At 31.3% G+C, this 23,703-nt stretch overlaps 2 protein-coding genes across 5 annotated transcripts; one reads left to right on the forward strand and one right to left on the reverse strand.

The window, feature by feature from the left end:
* The first annotated feature begins 6,794 nt into the window (after positions 1-6,794).
* On the forward strand, positions 6,795-9,174 carry LOC130955163 (CBL-interacting protein kinase 2-like). 4 transcript variants are annotated; one of them, XM_057881969.1, is made up of 3 exons: positions 6,795-6,993; positions 7,088-7,162; positions 7,421-9,174. In XM_057881969.1, exon 3 carries the CDS (start codon positions 7,684-7,686, stop codon positions 9,013-9,015), a length of 1,332 nt encoding a protein of 443 aa, XP_057737952.1. In that variant the 5' UTR covers positions 6,795-6,993; positions 7,088-7,162; positions 7,421-7,683; the 3' UTR covers positions 9,016-9,174. The 4 variants fall into 4 exon arrangements, with proteins under 4 accessions (XP_057737952.1, XP_057737951.1, XP_057737953.1 ...); XM_057881968.1 differs by having other exon boundaries at positions 7,508-9,174; XM_057881970.1 differs by lacking the exon at positions 7,088-7,162 and having other exon boundaries at positions 6,875-6,993.
* A 690-nt stretch (positions 9,175-9,864) lies between these two features.
* LOC130955162 (protein NRT1/ PTR FAMILY 5.1-like) lies at positions 9,865-18,967 on the reverse strand. The gene is made up of 4 exons (XM_057881967.1): positions 18,786-18,967; positions 17,997-18,214; positions 14,231-14,787; positions 9,865-11,133 (listed from the first exon to the last, which is right to left on the reverse strand). The coding sequence occupies exons 1-4, from the start codon at positions 18,895-18,897 to the stop codon at positions 10,248-10,250; spliced, it is 1,773 nt and encodes a 590-aa protein (XP_057737950.1). The 5' UTR covers positions 18,898-18,967; the 3' UTR covers positions 9,865-10,247.
* Between the last annotated feature and the right edge of the window lie 4,736 nt (positions 18,968-23,703).

Genomic DNA, 23,703 nt, shown 5'->3' on the forward strand with positions numbered 1-23,703 from the left:
CTTTCGAAAAAGAAAGTTATATATTCGCGTGTTGATCAGAAAGTTAGTTAGATAGTGGCGCGTGAGGTGAATTAGTCAATTAGGTCATCACCACCATCTGCGGCCACTGCCGAGACCACCACCGTCAGCACCCCTTCACCGTCGCCGTCAACCCACTTCCAACCACTCCTTCTTCTCCTTCTTCCTCCCTGCTCCTCTCTCCTCACGCCATCAAATGACCCTCTCCCCAGCCATCATCACGCCGCCGCTGTCCAACCTTCGGTGAGTTTCCCATCCTTTGGCGACCACCATTCCGCCATTTTGCATTTCAGGTTTCTTTAAACTCTATTTTTCTTTCTTCTTCAAATTTTACTTTGGTTATTTTATTATTCTAATTTTAGTTAGTTAATTTAGTTAGAGTTAATTATTTTATTTTAGTGAGTTTTAGGTGGTTAGGATAGGTTAGTTTTAGAATTATTAGTTTGTGTTATATTGGTGAAAGTGTTAGAAATTGACTGAATTGATGGATAATGTTGCTGATTTTGTGTTGAATATACTGAATTTGTGTGAGTTGATGTTAAAAGACTATTTATTTTGTTGAACAATTGCTGAAATTTGGTTGAAAATCATTGACTTGAAGAAGAGGCCATCAATTGTTACTTAGTTGTGTTGATTGTGCATCTTTGATGTATGTGCTTGCCAAGTGTTCGTTTATATGCCTCTATGTTTATTGTCCATTTTAAATTGCATATTGTAGATACCATGTGATTTAGGATGTTTGATTTTTGTTTAGTATAGTTAATTAAATCTGTTTGTGATATAGGATTGTAATGTATTGGATATTATTTGCTAATTGAGTTTTGTGTATGTATGTTATGTGTATTGCCAAGTTGCTTGATTGAAGTGTTTTCCACACTTAGTGTCTGATTTAGATCTAATAATGCACATTATGGTTGATATGGTTGTATTCTAAGACAGTTGCTATTCAGATCATCAAATGTTGGATTTAATGTTGTGGTATTAGTTATAGGAATTACCTAGGTATTGTTATAATTTATTGTTGATTTGTTGTGCTGAATTTCTATTAATTGGTATGCTATTTGCAAACATAACGACAGGTAAATGTGTTGTGGATCATGCTACTAGTCATGGTCGTAGCCATGGTCGGGATAGAAGGAGGATTTCTTTCAGTACCTTTGGGACTTCTGGATCCTCTCTTTCTATGCTGACCTCCTTGGTGACACCACAGGTGGGTTTAGCGGACCAGCCGTTCATCATGCTTCCTAACTCCAACTACGTGCCTCCGTCTATGGCGACGACATCGCCTCCTACCACTCAACAGCCCACATCGACGGCGACACCGCCACCAGCGATAGGATGCCATGGCCCCGGTGTCCAACCACGAAAGTAAGGCAGCTGACGCCCTTCCACCACCTCCCATCATATGTATGAGGATTTGGCTTGATGGTGACACTGGGTAAGTATCACTTTGAGTCTCATGTATTTTCTGTTTATGGTTATTACTAAAAGTTCCTGAAAATTGATTCCTATTTAGTAGATTTAGGTTTATTTGGTTGCCTGGTTATTATTTCCCATTTACTAATTAGCGTTATTGCTGAAAGTTCTTGAAAATTGATTCTTGTTCAGTGGATTTAGGTTTAATTGGTTGCCTGGTTATTGTTTTCCATTTACTGATTATGGTTATTGCTGAAAGTTCATGAAAATTGATTCGATTTCTGTTTAGTGGATTTAGGTTTAGTTGGTTGCCTGATTCTGGAATTGCCATATTGTTTTGTTTGTGGGTTGTTGTTAGGTTTGTGCCAAACAACAACGCGTGTACTCAGGAGATGACTAATGTCATCAAGTTGATGTATGACCACCCCTAATCCAGCTACAAGAAGATCCCTCTTGAGACCAGACAGCGATGGTTTGAGAAATAGACGATAATTACTTTTCTTTTTTCAATTTCAAACCACTTTAGCTAGTTTATATCCTCTATCTTGCTTAACTAATTTTAAAGTTTCTTTGTTGCAGCTACACTTTATGTGAGACGCTGATCACGATCTGACCATTCGGAAGATATTCAACCATAGAATGGGTCAGCAGCTCCAGCAGATGTTGGATGATGTTCGTCAGGGGCGGGACCACCTGACGGCCTGGCTTTGACCGGAAATAAAGAAGACTCTGTTAGTTCTTTGGGAGACCGATGAGGGATTTAGGCATCAACATCTCACCAACAGAGCTAACAAGGCATCGGCCAGGTCATCCAAGTATACCGGCAGCTCAACAACCTTCATGAAGACCAAGGGTAGGCTAGTATGTATTGACTTTAATTTTGTTAATAACTTAGTTATATTCTTTTGTATATCATTACTAGGCATCCTAATTATTTTGTATTTCAATGCAACATGTGTAGTCAAAGTCGTTGGATCGCGAGGCACCATTGGCGAAGACGTTCAACTATACCCTCATGCTGAAGGAGAACAAAGAGAGATTTGCTCATCGGCAGTCTCAAGACCATTATGTGAGTAAAATACATCTGATTATCTTATGCTATAAGATTTTTAGAGATTAACTATATATTTGTCGTATTAATCACAATAACTTGTGTTATACAGGAGTCTTACACATAGAGACTAGAGGTCGCGATTCAGCAGTCTCAACAAAGTGGGGAGGACACCGCCGCTGATGGCTCTACAGCTTCAGTTGTCGATCCCGATGCGGTTTGGCGCGAGACCATCTCAGCGCCGTACAAGAATCACGTATACAGGCTGAGGTCGTTCTTCGCTAACAGCATCCACACCTCCACGTTGAGGCCGTCGTCAGGCTTTGCCACCAATTGAGCCGTCGAACTCGAGGAAGGCATGGATTTAAGGCTGCAGATGCAGGAGCTGAATGATTATCAGGAGAGGTATCAGGAGATCCTCACCCACGTGACGTCTACGGATGAGCTCAGACAGGAGTGGAGGGAGTCGCTGGAGCAACTTCAGCGTTTTGAGGCTCAAATGGAGGTGTACCAAGCTCAGATGTGCGCCGCTGGCATCGATCCTACTGGTGGTACACAAACATCACCACCTTCTGCGCCTCCGACTTAGGGCCACAGGACCAACGACGACAACGACGACAAGGACTACCTGAATCTGTAGTTATTAATGTTTCGTTTTACTATTTGATTGTATTTATTTGATGTACTTGATTTTTAATTTATTTGAACATTATATTATTTATTTTAAATAATAATTTTCATTATTTATGAATTGAACATTAATTGTGTGAAAAATAAATTTAAATTTAAAATTAAAATTGATTATTTATTTCAATTTTTTTAAAAAAATTGACATTACCGTCGGATTTATCATAGAAATAGTCCGACGATAATAGTACGCGAAACAACATTTTTTGGCACCAACAATATTGTCGAAAAATCTGCCGGGTGACCAATTGATTTTCCGAGATGGAAATCTGTCGCAGAATCCGACGGTAATTACCGTTGGACGAAAACAATCCGACGGTAAATATTTACCGGTGAGGTTATACCGTCTGATTCATTCCAACGGTAAATCTGATGGTACTCAACATTTTTCTTGTAGTATTTTATGCTTCTGGATTTGTTAAATTTATTGTTGATTGTTTGAAAATCTTATTCTGATTTGGCTTGAATCTGGAATATTAGTTGCTGCTGGATTTGTTGATTATCGTTCAAGGTTGCACAAATTCTGCGCAAGTTGCTTTAATTTCTTCATGTATTTTGTTCAGTTTTTGATAATTTGAATTCAAGCATTATAAATTAGTTTGAATATGATTCCAAATCGTGTTTGGTGAATAACCATGAAAATTTTGTATAGTGTTCAATAAAAGCACCATTTAATATGAATTTGTATAAAGAGATAGAAAATTAGGTAGAAATTCAGAGAGAATAAGATAGAAATCCCTAAGTATAGAGCCAAAGAGAAAAAGTAGAGTTTCCTATTACATCATGTCTATCTCACATTATTACATTATACTTTTTTTGTAATAAAAGGGGCCTAGGCCCAAAAAAAAACACTAACTACAGTCTTAAATTACATCAATAGTACAAGTAAGTACAATTTCCTAAACATCTTCTTGTAACAGTGTTTCTAAATTCTTGGGAGCTATGTCGAAAATTCTAAATCCTAATTCACCGTCCAAGCTCCTCCTTGCCAACCAGTTAGCGCTTCGATATTCTCTAATTGAGCTATGGGCTATAGGCCCAATACTAATTCTATCAAATATTTGGAATATATTTTGCAAATTTAAAATGCATAACGTTCGAAACAAAGAATAATTTTAGTTTTAAAAATTTTTTCAATCAAATTATTTAGGTGCAATTAATTCGAAAGTCTCGTAATTTTACTAAATTTATAAATAATTTTCTATACTTTAAATTTTTATAATTAAGTCTCACACTATATAAAATATTTTTTTTCAAAAGTTTAAGTTGATAAGAGAAAAAAACATAAATAATTATATATATATATATTGGTTTGCTAAGGATCGAAATTTTAGACTTTTTAAATATAGAATTATGATGTTATTTTTTCTAAAAATTTAAGTTGATAAGAGAAAGTAATTATATCTTTAGCAAAAGCAAACAAAGTATTCCTTGGTATTTTTTTTTTTCTGTAGCCCAATAAACATAATAAAAAGGAAAAGGAGGTGAATTAAGGTCTTTAACCAAGGGGGTTCAGGTTCGAATATAAAAAAAGAAGATATGAAACGTCTTTCTACTAATGGCTCATAGAATTTTCAGACAAAATCGAATATGGAAGAAAATGTAAGAACATCTTCTTACTAACGACTCTTAAAATTTTTTAGGTTGGGCACATAAATCAGGAGGATTAGTCAATCATCGAGTACGAGTAAGATTGGGCATATACATCTTGTGAAGAAAAAAAGAGAGTATAATTATGTTGTAAAATTTACTATCTAAATAACATATATAATATTACATTGAAATTAAAAGTAAAATGTTTTTTCATAGACATCAAGCGCATAAACGAAAATGTGTTCCACTACCTTATGATGTGATTGATGAATCTCCAAATTCTCTCAAATAATAAAACTCTTTACTCATACATTACACATACATTATTGTAATTATTAAAAGTAATCTCATAATAAAAGAATATACCACATAAATATATATCATAGTCAAATTGATTTATCAAAGCAGATACCGAGTGTCCGGGAGCATATTCCAACCAAAAACATTAATTTACTTTTAAAAGGGGTGACAAAGACATCAAAATCTACGAAAAAAAATGGTTATTAGTTTAAATTTTTCAACCAAAGAAAAATCTCACACAAGTGTGGTAGGATCTCACAATACATAATTCAAATAAATTGTCATTGTCACCTTTACTTTCGTTGTTAGGGGTGGTGCCATTTCCACCACCAACCTAGCAAGTGCACACAATACACAAATCTTTGATGGTACCCTTTGAGGAGAGTTAAAGAGAGAGAAGAAAAGACTTTAATTTTTTATTTTTTTTTTTGAGACGGAAAAAGACTTTAATTTGAATAATTTATTAAGAGATTAATTTTACTATTTTTATAAAATACAATTATTTTATTCTACGTTTAATTATAATTATTTATTTATTTTTTTATTATACTTTTTCTCTCTTTCTTAATTAGACTAGTAACTTGATTTAAGAGACATGATTGTAATAACAAAAAACAATAAAGTTTTATTTCATCTAGTGAAATTTATTATATTAATTAAATGATGTCATTAAATCTTATCGTATATCATGTTTATAATAAAATTGTTTACGCATAATTTTTTTAACCACCTTGGATTTGATCTTTTTGGATTTTGTTCCACTCGCTTTTCTATATTTTAAAATCATGGTAAATAAAAATACTCACACAAACCACTTTTTATGTTTTAATTATTATAATTAAAAATAGATTACTATAGTTAACAATTTGAAGTGAAGTAGAAAAATTAAATATAGATAATAATGTAAAAGTTTTAAATGTATTCCAATTAAATTAAGAGAAATTCTTATATACACACTCCACATTAACCAATTGGTTACTATAAAATAGTTATAAGAGATAGAAAAGATATAATAAAAATAGGATAAAGTATTAAATTCATCCTCTATATTTGGATATAATTCTATTTTAGTTCTTAAAGTTTAAAATGTTTTATTTGAATCTAAAAAAGTTTCATTTAACTTTAATATAGTTCCATTGTGAGATCAAAGTTAAATAATTAACAAAATATCCTACATAACAGCAGTACAAGAACAAGGTCGATGATCTGAAGAGTAAGTACAAGTTCCAAAGGTACAAAATCAACCGTAAATGCATCAATACATTTATTTATCATTCTCTTTAGTTTTATAGAAAATATTTCATTTAAATTATAAGAAAAATAATAAATAAATATATTGATGCATCTACGGTTGATTTTATGCCTCTAGAGCTTGTACTTGTTCTCCAAATTATCGATTTTATTCTTGTACTGCTATCATGTAGAACATTCCATTAATTATTTAACTTTTACCTCACGATAAAACTACATTGAAGTTAAATGAAACTTTTTTAGATTAAAATATAACATTTTAAACTTTAAGGACCAAAATAGAATTACGAGTAGGACAAATTAATATTTTACCCTAAAAAATATATAAATAAGTGGTTATAATTATTATACATGTAATAAGGATTTTCTACTTTATAAATTATAACAGAAGACATAATTTCTTTAAATTATATTTTGAATGAAATAGAATTAATATTGAATGCATGAGTTGAGTACATGATAGTGTACTGTGTACCCCACCTTTGGGAACCTTCCCTTTTGTTGTGCTTGTCACTAATTTTAAAGTAGTGTGGGGAACCCCAAAACTGCCCTTTACAACTACAACATGAGTTTATTACTTCCTGCTTTGCATTAACCTCATATATATCATTCTTGCCTTTCTCTTTCTCTCTTTCTCTCTTTCTCTCTCAGACACTCTCTCTTCTTCCCTTCAAACGGTAATGCTTCCTTTTTTTGCTTTGTGCTGTTTTTTTATTCTTCTTTAGCTTTATATGCTTCCTTCTTATGCTCGTTAAAATTTTGGAAGTTCAGGTGATCTTTCCTTTGGCATTTCTTAGTTGCTTATTATTCTGTGTCTCGGATGATCGATCAAGAGAAACTGAACAGGTTGATTTGCATTTCTTTTGTTTTTTGTTTCATTTCTGGTTTTAGATGAACATGTGATTAGTTTTTAGCTATGTGAGTTTGTAATTCCCTTTGTTCTTCAATGGATTATTTCAGTGGAATTTGCATCTGTTCTGAATCAATTTCATAAATGACTATGTGTTATGTCTTTATATTGGAATATTGATCATTGTATTTTGTATGATTTTTAAAACTGGCATTGTTTTTCTTTTTTTGGGTGATTTTTCTTATCACTATTAGGGAGAGAATTTGAATTGAGACTGGGGATGCTGCTGTATGCACCTCCTGAACATTGCTGATAGAGTACCTTATCTACATAATTTGTAGGCAAGAACCACGGATTCGGATGAATGCGTCTATTGCTGTAAACACACAAGGAATTTGGTGATAGTGTGAATTTTGAGGCAAATATACTTGATAAAGAAAGGTTCCTTGCTTATAAAGCTTGAAAGCACCACAAGACCGGGGTGCTTGTTTTGTGTTTGAGGAATTGTGTCTGAGAAATGGAGAAAAGGGGGAATGTTTTGATGCAAAAGTATGAATTTGGCAGGCTATTAGGCCAAGGAAACTTTGCAAAGGTTTACCATGCAAGGGACCTCAAAACCGGTGACAGTGTCGCCATTAAAGTGATCGACAAGGAGAAAATTCTGAAAGTTGGGATGATGGATCAAACCAAGCGAGAGATATCTATTATGAGACTGGTTAAGCACCCCAATGTGTTGCGGCTTTATGAGGTCTTAGCGACCAAAACCAAGATTTACTTCATCATAGAATATGCAAAAGGGGGTGAACTATTCAACAAGGTAGCTAGAGGTAAACTACATGAGGACATGGCAAGGAAGTACTTTCAACAACTGATCAGTGCTGTCGATTTTTGCCACAGAAGGGGTGTTTATCACAGGGATTTGAAGCCGGAAAACTTGCTCTTGGATGATAATGGTGTTCTTAAGGTAGCAGATTTCGGACTGAGTGCACTAGTTGAGTCTCATAGCCAAGCCAACATGCTGCAAACCGTTTGTGGAACGCCTGCGTACGTCGCTCCTGAGGTTATAAGTCGAAAGGGTTATGATGGAGCCAAAGCCGATGTATGGTCTTGTGGAGTGATCTTATATGTTCTCTTGGCTGGTCATTTGCCATTCTATGATTTGAATCTTATGGCACTGTACAGGAAAATTACCAAAGCAGAATACAAATCTCCCAACTGGTTTTCATTTGAAGCGCGCAGACTATTAGCAAGGATCCTTGACCCCAACCCAAAAACAAGGATATCCACTGCAAAAGTTATGGAAAGTTCTTGGTTCAGAAAGGGGCTCAATTTGAGATCAGATCAAAAGCGGAGAGAGGGTCCAGATTCAGCTTCAGCTGATTCAGATAAAGTTCTCGGCCTATGTGACAGTGGAAGTTCTTCTGCAGAGACAAATCAAGCATTGGTTAACTATAACTTAAATGCTTTCGATATAATTTCTCTTTCTGCCGGGCTTGACTTGTCTGGCCTTTTTGCAAGCATTGAGGAACAGGATGGTGTAATGAAATTTACATCCATGAACTCTGCCTCATCAATCATTTCCACGTTGGAGAATATCGCTCAAGTTCTGGGGTTGAAGATAGCTAAGAAGGATGGAGGTCTGTTTAGACTAGAGAGATCAAGGGAAGGTAGGAAAGGGGCACTTTCCATTGATGTCGAAATATTCGAGTTTGCCCCCTCTTTCCATTTGGTTGAAATCAAGAGATCATGTGGTGATACAATAGAATACCAGAAGATATTGAAGGAAGATATAAAACCAGCTTTGAAAGATATTGTCTCAGTTTGGCAAGGTGAGCAGCAACAGCAATAGCAACTATATGTGTTTGTATACTTAAACAAAAGATTCATATGATTTTATACTTTGAATTAATACTTACCTCTAGCTAAGTGACCGTTGTGACAAAGTTACTATTGTAATTGATTTGTTTATATTTATACCATATATACTATACATGGTCTTGTATGAGAATTGAGAATGTTTGATGAATTCTTAATGTCATTACACCATACCAAGTTATACCAACCTTATTATTACTTGGTTACAGATAAAGTCAATTGTTATACACTGATTGTATTCTATTGGTTGTTTATTAAATCAGTTGTATTTCTGCAAGAAATGTATGAGATGCCGGCTCTTCACTTCTAGTAGCATTTTTCACATGGAAATTTAGAATTAGAGGCTCTAATATTTTGCTGAGGATTGGATTCTTTAACAGTAAACACAGAACAAACAAAGAAAAAGGCCATAAGAAGAAACGAACAAAGAAAATTCTTACTGAATCTAATTTGGATGTTTCTGTCATCAAGGTAGCTAATTTACTTGACACATAAAGCTGAGTGTGAAATCTCAGTGTCATCCTTGTCAGTGCTAACCTCTTACCTCTTAACTCAATTCAATGTATACAAAGTTACAAACTGAATGTTGAATCAAACTTCTGTTCTTTAAGAAATGAACTAGATCTTGGTCCTCCATATTCATTTAATTATCTAGTCTCCTTTAGTTTGCTCATGACCCCATTTTTTTCAACATCAAATTATTTAATGACCTTTTGCATTGATAGAGGGACCTCAATTAAAATATATGAAAAATATAATTGGCACATGAAATTATGTTGACACAAATTAAAGCTGCCAAACAACTACTGCAAAACTACTAGCATTTCATTACTTGCATATCATTAAGTAGGGTCAACTACATGTATGACTGTTATTTATAACGATGATATTTATACATTTTTTCCCATAAATTCTAAACGAACTTGTGAATCTGAATTAACTCGAAAAATTACCTATTGGAGAGCCAATTAAATTCAAATTACAATCTGATATGAATTTGTGCCAAATACACAGATATTTTTGGTGTAAATATACAATTGGTTATTTAACATATGCCTTGCCATATTAACTACTTTTCTTACTTTCTCTTTTATACTCTAGTTTCCTTAGGGCATGTTCTATTGTGCTTTCACTTTTTGCTGTTTTCAAATTCAAAACAGAAACCGATCACAGCGTAATAGGTACCTTGCATCAGCATATGGTTTTTCATACTTGTAATCCAAGAGATGCATCCATAGAAGGATTCTCCTCCATTTCAACACAAAGTCCATCTTTGACCATTATAGACTCCTTCTTGTAAATGTACCTGCTTGAAGCCCAAAGAAACACCATCAAATTCACACTTGACAACACCAACAGGAATCCATAGTAGTAATCCAAGTGACAATCGTTCAAATTATCACCAATCCAACTCTTACTCTCACCCTTCCCTGTGATCTTGTCAACCATAGTCACCAAAAAGCTGTTCAAGAAGTTCCCAACACCAATTCCACTAGTAAAAAAAGTTGTGCCCAGACTCTGCATGTTTTCAGGGGATTGATCATAGAAGAATTCCAATAATCCAACTGCATGAAACACATCAGCTATACCAATAAGAACATATTGTGGCAATAGCCAGAATATGCTCATAGGAACAACATCTTTAGGACCAATTGCATTGTTTTCCTTTATAACATGCATTCTCTTAACTTCCACTGCATAAGCTATTGCAATGGCTATGATGTGCATTGAGAACCCAATTCCAAGTCTCTGGAGCAATGTGATCCCTCTGGGGTTGCCGGTTCTCTGGCGCATGAAGGGGACGAAGAACCGGTCGTACATTGGCACTGAGAGAAGCATGGAGAGTGTGACAAAGCTTCCAAGAGATGCTGCTGGGATTCTGAAATCGGAGCCGAGTTTTCGGTCTAATGTGGTGCCTTGTTTCACAAAGAGGGTGTTGATTTGTGCCCAAATGGTGCTGGGAATCAGTGTTACCAGCCATATAGTGACCATTCCAAATATGAGTTTTGCTCCTTCAACTTGTGTTACTGTTAATGGTGCTCTTGGGGAACCACTAGTACTCCCTTGTCTAATTGCAGCCTTGTCCAAAAACCTTAATACACACAGAATTGCACACCAATTAAAGTGTTATGATCTGATCTTCATGGAAAAATGATTGATTGCAAAAAAAACTATGCAGTGATTTATCAATATTGCCATAGGCTAAATTATACTTCAAAAGAGTAAGAGGTAGTATTACATATTACACCCACTGATTTGTCATCTGTCAATTTTATAAAATATAGAAATACTAAAATTGTATTTGAATTACGTCCTCAGTTTTAAAAAATAATATAGAAAATACAAAAATATTGTGTCTCTAACCTCGTTTTCACAACCTAATAAGTTTATATGCCTATTATCTCAGATATAGTTACCTAACTTAAATGACTTATACCTAAACTTTAATGAGGTTAAATACTTATATTATCGAGTTAATACTAATATTAGTCTATATGAAAGATAATTCATTTTTTAAATTGATCTCCTAAAATTTTGTTAATCATATTAGTTCCTAAAAAATATAATCACAAATCAAATTGATGATATGGCATGTTAATTTATGTGCCATAAAATAATTGTTCAATCAATTATAATCATGAACATGTAAACTAATTATTTTTGACACATAGCATTAATATATCATATTATCATGTCACATGACATTTAACGTGACACATTATCATGTATCTAACAAATAAAAAATTTAATTTGACTTACAGGTATAATTTTTAGAAAATAATATAACTAATAAAATATTTTAAAAATTAATTTAAAGAATATGTTATTTTTAAGGTGCGATTTTAAATATTAATTCTCATATTATCTAATATATTGGAAGAGGTAGGTAATTTTATCAGTTTCTAAATGAGTATAAAAGATTATGTGTGTGTGAATAAGAAGTGTTGTCTACTAATAAGAAAAACTGGGATAACACAAATTTGTGATATTGTCCTTTGGAGTGTAACATGGATTATATTCCACCCTATGTTGTGTTCACATGCATTACCACTACGTGTGTGTTTTATGCACCTGGAACAGAACTTGACTAATGGGTCGTATATATGGCGTGTTAGCCATGCAATGTGGTTTTAAGGCATAGTTATTTAAGTGGTCACAAACTGTAGTGTCAGTGTGGACACAAATCCAAGTTGCTTCCTCAGAGATTCTGACTACCCATTATTCTTCAAACAAGTATATGCACAAGTTACTATTCATATGGAAAGAAGTGATTGATCAATATACATGTTTTCTACTGAATATACGCCATTTATTATTTAGCTGTGAATAAACCATTCTCTTCGTTTTCAAATTTTAATACATTTAAAATTGAAATTATCTAAATGCAACAATATTTTACTAATATTACATATTAGCTATTATTTATCTCTGTTTTATGAATTTTTTTAGTAGAATAATAAATTATTAAAAGAATTAATAATATATGGAATTGTAAATATACCAATATTTTAAATGATAGAAAATTAAAGCGAATATATCAGAGAATATAGTGATGACTCATAATTCATCAATAAAAGGATGTAAGAAGAAAATGTAAAACAGTATTGTATTGTATGTATCTTATGCAAAATGGATTTGTCACCAAACATTACTTTCCCCTCAAATAATGTTTCCCTGGTTATCCACTGAAAAAATGTACTAAATAATAAAAACATCCTTTGACTGCATATGATGCACATGGCCCAGCAAAATCAAAATGGGGGGACCCAGAATCTTAGACATTCACCATCTAATTTGTCAAAGATTTTCAATCAAGATCCAATTAATGTGCTTGGATAGATATCCCTTTCCAAGTTGGATGGTTCAGAGTTTTACTGTATATATGTTACCCCACCCATAAGATGTGTAAGGCCACTACTACCACTAATAGCATGAGGTATATATACAGTGCTATATCATCATCATCATGATACAACAGTAAAATCACCTTAAATAAATCCCCTTCCACTAAAATTAGCACTAATTTGTCAACTATGCTTAATTAACTTCTCAACTATCTTAGTTGTTTTTGTCCCTTGTCTAAGTATTAAGGCGTCAACATATTTTTCCCCAAAAATTATTAAAAAAAGAGATTTAAGATTTAAAATAAACAAATAATATTATTAAAAATTGGACGAAATATTGTCTCAATATTATGTATAGTATTCATGATCAGTATTATAGATTTAAAAATATTAAATAAATTTTTTCTCACTGTAAAATTAACTATTTATAATTTTAGTTTTTGTAAAAATAAAAAATAAAATAATGTGATTTTGGTTACGAAATTGGTCCTATTATCATCCCACATATATGTGTGTTAATTAACTATATGTGATATGACTTTTAAAGCCAGTTTTCATATATTTTCCAAAATTTTTTAAATCAAAACCATAATCTTTTTGGCAAAATTTAAACCAATAAATTGCTAACTTTAAAAAGATTAAGATTCATACGTAGTTATTTTTGTATTAAATTGATAGATAAAAATTATTGAATAATAATTTAATTAATTATATTAAATTATTTAATTATTTTTTATATTAATTTTATGTAAAAATAACTGTATATTCATTTTCAAATAATACAACTACTGTAATGAAAAAGATGTAATAATATTTAATTTTTTTTTTGTGACTGTAATAATATTTAATTTGATCCATCAACTTGTACATAAATTTTAATTTAATCTTTTTAATTGTCTTTATTTAGTTTTTAAACTTTGCAAATGAGACTTATATTAGTTTTTAGGATAATTTTTAATACATAGACGTTAATAGAACGGTAACATAGATAGTTAAATGTCATGTTAAATTTTGTAAAACAAGTTCATTTTTGTTTTGATATTTAAATAATTCAAAAAATACATCGTAAATAGTATTTATTGAAATTTTTTCTTTTAAAACAAATTATTTGGTGTCCTTTTTAAGCTATTTGAACACCAAAACAAAAATTGCGTCGTTTTACAAATTTCAAAACATTTGGTTGTCATGACAGCGCTTTATTAATACTTTTGTTTGCAAAGTTTGAGACTAAAAAAAATAATTAAAATTTTACAAACCAAATTGAGTTTAGCGTGCAAATTTAGAGATTAAATTGAGCATTATCTCAACAGTAGCATATAAAAGTTATTGTAGTGTTGTGCTAACCTCAAAGTTGGAGTGTGATGAATTTGACGTTTGCCAGTACTAAGATAATATTGAGAGTCATTTTCATAAAGTTGTGAAGGGTGAGTGGGTAATTGAAGGCTCCTGTTCTTAAAAGCAGCAACGGGAACACTCATGATTTCCGTGGCGGGACTGCGGGTCTTCCGAACCTTGTGGCGATACATGGGGGTGCCGGCGTAGAATACGAGGAGCGAAATGAGTAGACCTACCGTAGGAATACCGTAGCCCAATCCCCAGCCTAAGTTGTCTTGAATGTAAACAAGGCCTAGGGTGGCAATTAGGGCGCCAAGGAATGAGGTGAACATCCACCAGTTGAAGAAGGAGTCTTTGAGTTCTTTCTCGTTCGGATTGAAGTCGTCAAATTGGTCGGCGCCGAAGGTGGAGATGTTGGGCTTGGTGCCGCCGGCGCCGATTGCCATTGTGTAGAGTGCTGTGTAGAAGAATGTAATTTGGGTTGAGGAGGCCTTGCTGCATATCCCATTGCTGCATGATGGCTTCAACCTCTTCAGGGACACACCTATGCTCAGCATACTCATTCCCTGTCATTTTTTACACTCAACTGCGTCACCTTGTTACTCATCATGCTTATTTTGCCATTCTTTTATATTTTTATTGCATAAAAGTTTATAACAGTATAATAAATTTTTTTGAAATGTTAAAATATATTTCTATCCAGAATGATTAATTGGTTGTTAATTTAATATATATATATGATATTATTTTGCTAAGAAACGTTAGAAAATAAATCATTAAAATTTGTTTTTTTTAATTATTAATTAATTATTAATATTTTAAAAATATGAAATAAAATAATTTATTAAATTATTTGACTAAAAAAATTATTAAAAAATTTTAATTAATAACTAAATAATAATAAAAAATAAATTCTAATGGTTCCTAATATTTTTCGCGTCTTACTTTTAATATTAGTAGTGTGTTACTCGTATTATCGCTTTTATTTTCTTTAGGGTTTTTTTCTGGTGGAGAAACGATGGTACTATCCTTTTTTTTCTCTCGCCTTTTTATTAATCAATTTTAAAATTAAAAGTTGGTAAAAAAATATGCTATATATGTAAAAAACACAAATGGTCATCAAATAGAATAACAATATATTGACCAATAATAAAACGCAATAAAAAAATATTGTCGCAATTATTTTACAAATAAATATTTATTTAAAAGTGATAAATATTATATTACTTTCACAATTAATGAGTTATTATATTGATTTTTACTTTTTAGTACATTAGTATTTTTAAATTATTTTTTCAATCTAAAATTTCATTTTCATCGTAATTTTTTTATAAGATTTTCATAATAATTTTAGTAACTATCATGCATGCGTATTTCCTAAACTATTTTTTCATCTAAAATTTAATTTCATCGTAATTTTTTTATAAGATTGTCATTATAATTTTAGTAACTAATAACATGGGCACTTGGACACATGATTACAGGCGCGCACGGACAGATAACATTTAAAAATATAAAAAATATCACTCTCCTTTTTTACAAAATTTTTAAATAATAACTCTTTCCGCCTATTTATAAAATGTATACTTTTCTTTCTTATAATATTAAAGTAATATATATTTTAGTTTGTTTGACTAAAATACTTTTTAATAATCATCATAATTATATATAAATTAGAGATATATTAAATATTTGATAGATAATAATAAAGAAAGTATAAGGAGCTAATAAAATTTTATACAATGTGTACAATGGAGGTTTAGAAAGTATTAGAGATATAATCATTAGTGTTACATTTTTCTATCAGGTTAAATTTTTGGGATGAGTGGTTTCATGACATGGTATTAGAGCTCTAGATTCGAAAGGTTAAGGGTTCGTTCCTTGGTGAATCCCAAAATCAGGTTAAGCTTGGACCAAAGATTTAGGCCATTGTACACATTGTACACTTAGACCATTAAATTAAATATATATAAAAATTATGTGATAAAATATTAAAAATAAATAAATTAAAATAATATTTTATTATTATTATTATTATAAACTAAGTTATTATTACTAATTTATATATATAATTATAATGATCATTGAAATGTATTATGATCAAATAAACTAAATTATATATTATTTTAATTTTATAATATATATATATATATATATATATATATATATATATATATATATATTTGATAACCAAAAGAAAGAAAAATATTCTTTAAACATCCTACAGAAGAAGATAGAGAAGGTAATTTTCTCTTCAAAATAAAATTAAGGTGGGAAAACTTTAAAAATAAGGAATATGAAGCCTCAAGCATGCAGCTTATTATGAGCTCAACCCACAAATCACATACGCCTACTCCCAACTTTGTCACAAATCTTATTATAAAATTCTATCTTTATTTAAAAGAAGAAAAAAGTTAAATCAAATTTTATATTTCTATCACATAAATATTTTTATATATATCACGTCATAAATCACTTTTAAGTTACCACAAAACTTAGGTAAAACGAAGGTATCATTCTAACAACGATTTATATGTAATGGTCCATGCATGGCTACATGTATGTGTTAGAACTTCAAGCCATTTTTAGTTCTTAGTAATCCTCAGTGTTAGTTGTTAAAGAATTGTGTACCTTTAATTGAAAAACAAAAAGGACAAATAAAAGGACAAAAATGAGTAAGAAAATATCTATATATCCTTTTGTTACTATTCAATTGCATGATAGTAATTTTCTTTTCTTATTAAAAATATTTTATCAGTTCTTTTATAAGCTGCCAAAAGGATTAGCATTTTCTTGAATTTCGATTATTTTATCTTTGAATATTCAAAAGAGATGTCGTACATATTATATAATTTAAAAATCTCCTTAATTCTTGTATCCCACTTTTTAACCCCTTTCTTTTCCTTCATAAAACTATATCTTTAAAAAATAAAATAGCATTAAAAATGAAAATGGGGGAATCAATTTGTCAAGGTTGAGATGAAGCAATAATAACTTCATAATGTATGGTGGGGCTATATGTGAATATTAAATAATAGCCAATTAGCTATGACAGTTGACAAATCATGCATATATAAACCGTTGCAAATCGGAGGATTTTTTATTTATTTAAGGAATAAATCTTTTTTTTCCCCTTCTCCATTCTATTTATCTGCTTTTTGTTTATTTAAAACTCATTGGCAAGATCTCCAGTCATAAATTTACAAAGGAAGAAAAAGTTCTAATTTATTATAGAATCCACACGGCCACTGGCGATATGAATTAAAAGGCCAAATAGAAATCTATCTATTTTTATTTAGTGATTAGTGAAGACTGATAATAAGTGAAAAAAAAAACCTGTTGTATTCACTTCATAAATTTGGATCCACTTAACCTTTTCTTCCATCAACTTATGTCTTTTTCATTTAGTTGAATATTTATATAGTGAATCCAATAGACATTTTTTGTTGGGTGCAATAATGGAATTGTTTGGTATTTCGTTGGGAGTAGGTAACATGAAATATAGTCCAAACAATCAACTCTACATCGATTTGTTAGATAATAATAATAATAATAATAATAATAATAATAAAAAATGTAGACACGATTAGCCACGAAAAATAGAAAACAAATCCTTAATTACTTCAATATTAAACACTTTGCACAATAAAATATTCTGTGTATTGGTGGATACCGCATATAGTTGTATTAATTCATGTCTCAACATTCAATAATGAAAAAGTGTAAAAGATTAATTTATAATGTTTAAAGATAAGGGTATATCGAAATGACTTACGAGGACATAAATGAGAGAAGAAATTGTGAAAGTCCAGAAGCGACCCAGGTAAGAATCAGCGATGTATGCGCCAAGAATTGGTGTTATCCAAACAGATCCTGACCAGTTATTCACACTGATCACTGATGAAACTGTGTCTTCATGGAGCTCTCTTGTAAGGTAGTTAACCAAGTTTGAAGCTACTCCGTAGAACGCCATTCTTTCAAATGCTTCATACCCTGAAATAATTCGTTCTCATCAAACAAGTCAAATTATTTCATCAACTTGTATATAATTATCAACTTAATGTATCTAGACATAATTTATGTTTAAATAAATTGAACTACTATATGAATATATCAAATTTTTGAAACATATATAAAGATGTTTTATTTGAAAATTATTGATAAACATTGTTAGTATTTTATTATTTCCCTGACTCCACAGGAGATTACTATATATATGTATTTTAAAAGAGTTTAATTTTAATATACTGGTAATATATATTAAAAGAGTTTAATTTTATCAGCACCTTAATTATACTTCAATCAGAACAACCCAGACCTGGTTTGTTTTTCTTTTTTTTTTTTTTTAATGAAAATAATAATTTAAATGGAAAACAAACTGCTGCTTCACTATTATAAATTAACCATAGTAATGTTATTAGGGGCTTGCTAATTCCCTGACCATTTTCTGTGGAGAACAAATGTTGAAGGTTTGAAGAAGAAGAAGGTGAAGATTAGTGAACATTGCAGATCTAATAAAAAGAAAGCCTAAAATAGGAGTATATGTTGATAATATTGTTCTCACCAACAAGAAAGGCGCAGGCTTTCCATTTTCCAGTTCTAGATGGAACTGCAGGTTGACCGCGGAAGTCAACAGTGCCATCTTGTGTATAATCTGCATCTGCTTTCGCTTCCATTAGACCTTAATTGCTATATAGATAATAATTAACGAATAATAATTGATAGAGATCGAGAAGAGAAGAGAATATGGTAAGACAGAACTTAGTGGTGGTAGCTATATATATAACACTTATTATCATGTGTTAAATTTAAGGGATATAACAGTCTTTTTACTAAGCAGATGATACCCCACGCCAAAAAATAAATCAAAATCATGTCTGCAAAAAAAACTTTATGACATGAATATATTAACAACTAAGTAAGTAGTTAATATTTTCACTAAGTTCTTGTACCAGCCATTCTTCGATAAGTTCAAAGCCAAATTTAGAGTTTACTCAAGTTTTTTAGGCCAAATTTCGAATTCACTCAAGTTTTCTCTTCAGTTTGAGAAAAAGATGTAAAGAAAAAATAAATACTAAATTAGGTTTTAAAATGAGTTAATATATCAATAACTTGTATTTTAAGCTCTCAGATTGAACCAATTCTATTAAGCTTTTGGTTTTCTATATTTTGGTGAGAGAATAAAACAATTATATTTTGAGAAGTTAGTTAAGTCTAGTCATAATTGATTAAAGTAGTAGATATGAATAGAAGGTTATGTAACAGACTAATTAATAACACAATTTTTAAAATTCATTCACTCAATCCAAATAAAATTCTCTCTTATTTCTAATTCTCCGCTTGTCATGCATTATTTTTTCGTACACAAATTAAGTTTTGTTACTCTTTCTTGCATTCTCAATTTTTTTAGCATGGTATCAGAACTTTGTTTATCGAAAGGATTATAGTTTGATTCTTATTTGACTTCAAAAGAAAAAAAATTTAGCATAAGGCAAATTAAAAAAAAAAGTTTATACAAAAATTTAAACAAACTTAAAAGAGGTTCTTACTTATAAAAGAACTAGAAAAAAGAATATTGCTAAAACACAATCAAAGAATGAAAACTGTGTATAGTAGAGAAATAGAACTTTGAGAGAAAGAGTAGTGACTTATAGCAGAAGTAATTGAACAAATATATTATTGACTTAGTAGTATTGTACATCCCTTATACTGTTGAGTAGCAACAATAATACATAAGCTCACTCTAACTCAACTCTTCAAGTAAAGATTTATCAAGAAAAGCATCTTTAACTAATTAGCACTAACAAACTAATTAAAATTCGGTTAGAACTAGCCATTAATGTTAATCTTTTTCAAGCAATTTTGCTCTCCTTCCTTAATAATTTGAAGGACATGTTAGAAATATAATTATTTATGTATCTCTTTTTATCCGTTTAAACTTTTAAAATGAGTAGTTTCATAATATGGAGTACTAAGAATTTATTTTATCAGGGATGCTAAAATGAGACAAATTACGGTCATAGAGACAAAATCATTTCTCATAGCTTATGAAAAAATCTAAGATTCAAGAAATCAGATATATATCTCAATTCCTATTGTAAATCTGACTCAAAGCTCTAGCTCCTACTCTCAAAATTTTCAAAGAGGCATGGTTTCTTGAAGAGGCAGAGGTGGCAGATCATTCAAAGGAGGAAGATTTGGTCCTAGTTCTACAAGAATTCTTGTGGAGCAATTCTGTTTTGAAAAGTTAGTTAAGTCTAGTCATAGTTGATTAGAGTAGTAGATATAAATAAAAATTGTGTATGATACTAACACATTCTCTGAAATTTATTCACGCAATACAAATCAAAGTCTCTCTTCTTTCCAATTCCAAGCTTGTCATTCTTCTCTTATATATACACGAGTTCAGTCTGTTCTTAGAACTCTTTTTTGTATTCTCAATTTCTCTAACAGTATAGTTTTAGAATTTCAAAAATTTATTAAGGCTAAATTTGCATTGTATAATAAAAGACAATCCAAATATATATCTCACACCATAAATTTGTATTTTAACATTTTAGAGACACACAAAATACATGATTATTTGTATGCAACTATATCTTTTTTAAAGGGTAAAGTACTAAATTGGTCCCTTATGGTTGGACGTAATTCTGTTTTAGTCCTTAAGGTTTAAAGTGTCATATTTGAATTCAAAAAAGTTTTATTTAGCATCAATTTAGTCCCACAGTGAGGTCAAACTTAAATAATTAACGGAATGTCCTACATAACAACAGTACAAGAACAAAATCGATAATCTAGAGAACAAGTACAAGCTCCAGAGGCACAAAATCAACCGTTGATGCATCAATACGTTTATTTATTATTGATGCATCAACGGTTGATTTTGTGCCTCTGGAGCTTGTACTTGTTCTCTAGATTATCGATTTTGTTCTTGTACTGTTGTTATGTAGGACATTCCGTTAATTATTTAATTTTGACCTCATTGTGAGATTAAATTGATGCTAAATGAAACTTTTTTTTTATTCAAATAGGACACTTTAAATCTTAAGGATTAAAACAGAATTATGCCCAAACATAGGAGACCAATTTAGTACTTTATCCTTTTTTAAATGTGTATTATAAAAAAACAATATACCTATATTACTGTAATAGACACAAACATAAATAAAAAATAAAATATTATTTTAATTCTTAATATTTTTATTAAAAATAAATTTTAAAACGCTTATTTTATTTTATTTTATTTTGTATTCAAAATTAAAAAAAATAGTCCAAAAATATCTTTTTACTCTCACTATAATTACCACTATAACAATTATAATTACGACTATTGTCCGATCCCTACAACAAATACAACCTAATTAAAGTACATTACCCTAAAACAAATACAATCTAACTTCCTTTCGGAGGTCGGGGAAAAGATTTGGTTTTGTTTGAGAACTTTCTATTTCTTTTAAGGAAAAAGAAGAAGAATATATCCAAAAGAGTTGGAGCCTCTCTAGATATAAAATGGATAATTATTAACGAACTAGGAATGATATAATAGGATGCATATTACATAATATAATAGTCAATTTCCTTTTAATAATAGAGATCGAGTACCTCATCAAGATTTTATAGCAAGCCTAGCTACTATAGTTGTAAGTCACCTTCATATCATTATTGGCAACTTCATTAACCAATTAAACATATCCTAATGTTTCGAAAATGTTCAGCCACAACTTCTTGCCTATAGATATGTGGACCTCTCTCCCACTTTGTAGAGTAGATTGGGGTTCGAAGTTTCCACTAAAATAAATTGAACGAGTAAATTAAACAACACATGCATGACAATTTTGTGGCCACATCATATCCATGACCATATGTATGTGCACCGTCCCTTACATACTTAGCTTAGTACACAGAATACCGAATATGAATAGTAAGAGGAGAGGGTACCAATTTGCACCAACCCACTCACTCTCTCACTGCCTTATCGAAACATAGGGATAACGTCCAACATCACTATCTCTGGTGATGGTGAATTCAAGGAGAAAAAAAAACATTTTCTTAATTTAGTTAGTAACAATTTATTGTTTTTAAATTGTGTTTTCATTGTGGTTGTTGAAATAGTTGTATTGCACCGTTAAAGATAATAATAATAATAATAATAATAATTGATGTAACCATTATAACTTGATTAAATCTTTATAATTTGGCTAGAAATATTATAGTTCGGTTACTAAAATATCAAAACATATAGCAACGTTCTAAAACGTTATTATTCCTCATTTAAATGATATGCTTGGAAATGTAACCAAGGACATCTCATTCCAAATATAAAAGGAAACTAAGAAAATCGTTTAAACACATTGCACTTTACAAGCCTATTATTTTATTCACTAACTTGAACATCGGAGTGCCTTTTGCAGATACTCACTCTCTTGTTCTTCTACTGCCGAAGTATAACTCATCTCGACAGAAAGCTCCTAGTTATTCACCGGCAGACAAGTTATACAGCGGCCAATCTTCACAAGAACAATTGGCACCCACCATGGGGCCAAGAAATAAAATTCCAAAACTTCCAGATCTGCTCATGGCTGACCAACCTCCTCCCACACCATCCAAACTTCTTTGGATGGTAACAAAGCTACAGCAAGATAATCAGTGCATGACAGAAGAAAATAAAAGAATGGCGACTCAGATAGCTGAGCTAACCAATGCTCGGATTGAAAATAACAATTATCACAATGAACAAACAGATGACGAGGAAGAAAATTCTGATCCAATGCATGTCTCTGAAACTCAACAATCAGAGAGAGATCAATAAAACGATAAAGACAACGTATTGGACAGCACAGCTGGACCGCTCACGGTAGATGTCATGAATTTCAAACTGTCTAGGAACTTCGCATTACCAATAACACTAACTCCTTATGATGGCATGTGTGATCCGAAAAAATACGTCAAAAAATTCCGCTCTATGATGATAGTAAACGGTGCCTCTGATCCTATCTTATGTCGTTGCTTTTCTACTTTTTTAGACGGCCCTGCACTTGAATGGTTTTCTTCTTTACCTGCAGATTCTATTTTACACTTTCAGGAGCTCGCCAAGCTACTTGAAGATCAGTTCGCTGCATCTTCCATATATTTACACGACTCTGATTATCTAAACACTATTAAGCAAGGACAACATGAAAGACTAAGGAAGTACGTTACTCGCTTCACCAAAGTAGTAATAAGCATTCCAAACCTCCACCCAGATGTCCACTTACATGCTATAAAGAGTGGACTCCATCCAGAAAAATTCCAAGAGGCCATCACTATAGCCAAACCCAGAACCTTGGCTGAGTTTCGCAAGAAAGCCAATGGTCAAATGGAGATTGAAGAGCTATGCAAAGCTCGGAAACCCGCGAAAAATCAAACCAATAAGGATGACGACAAAGCGCAGGATAACAAGAAACCTTTTCGGTTAACACTGCGTTACGATTCTTATACCCAAT

This window comes from Arachis stenosperma, chromosome 10 (assembly GCF_014773155.1).
Source record: "Arachis stenosperma cultivar V10309 chromosome 10, arast.V10309.gnm1.PFL2, whole genome shotgun sequence".
Classification (NCBI taxonomy): domain Eukaryota; kingdom Viridiplantae; phylum Streptophyta; class Magnoliopsida; order Fabales; family Fabaceae; genus Arachis; species Arachis stenosperma.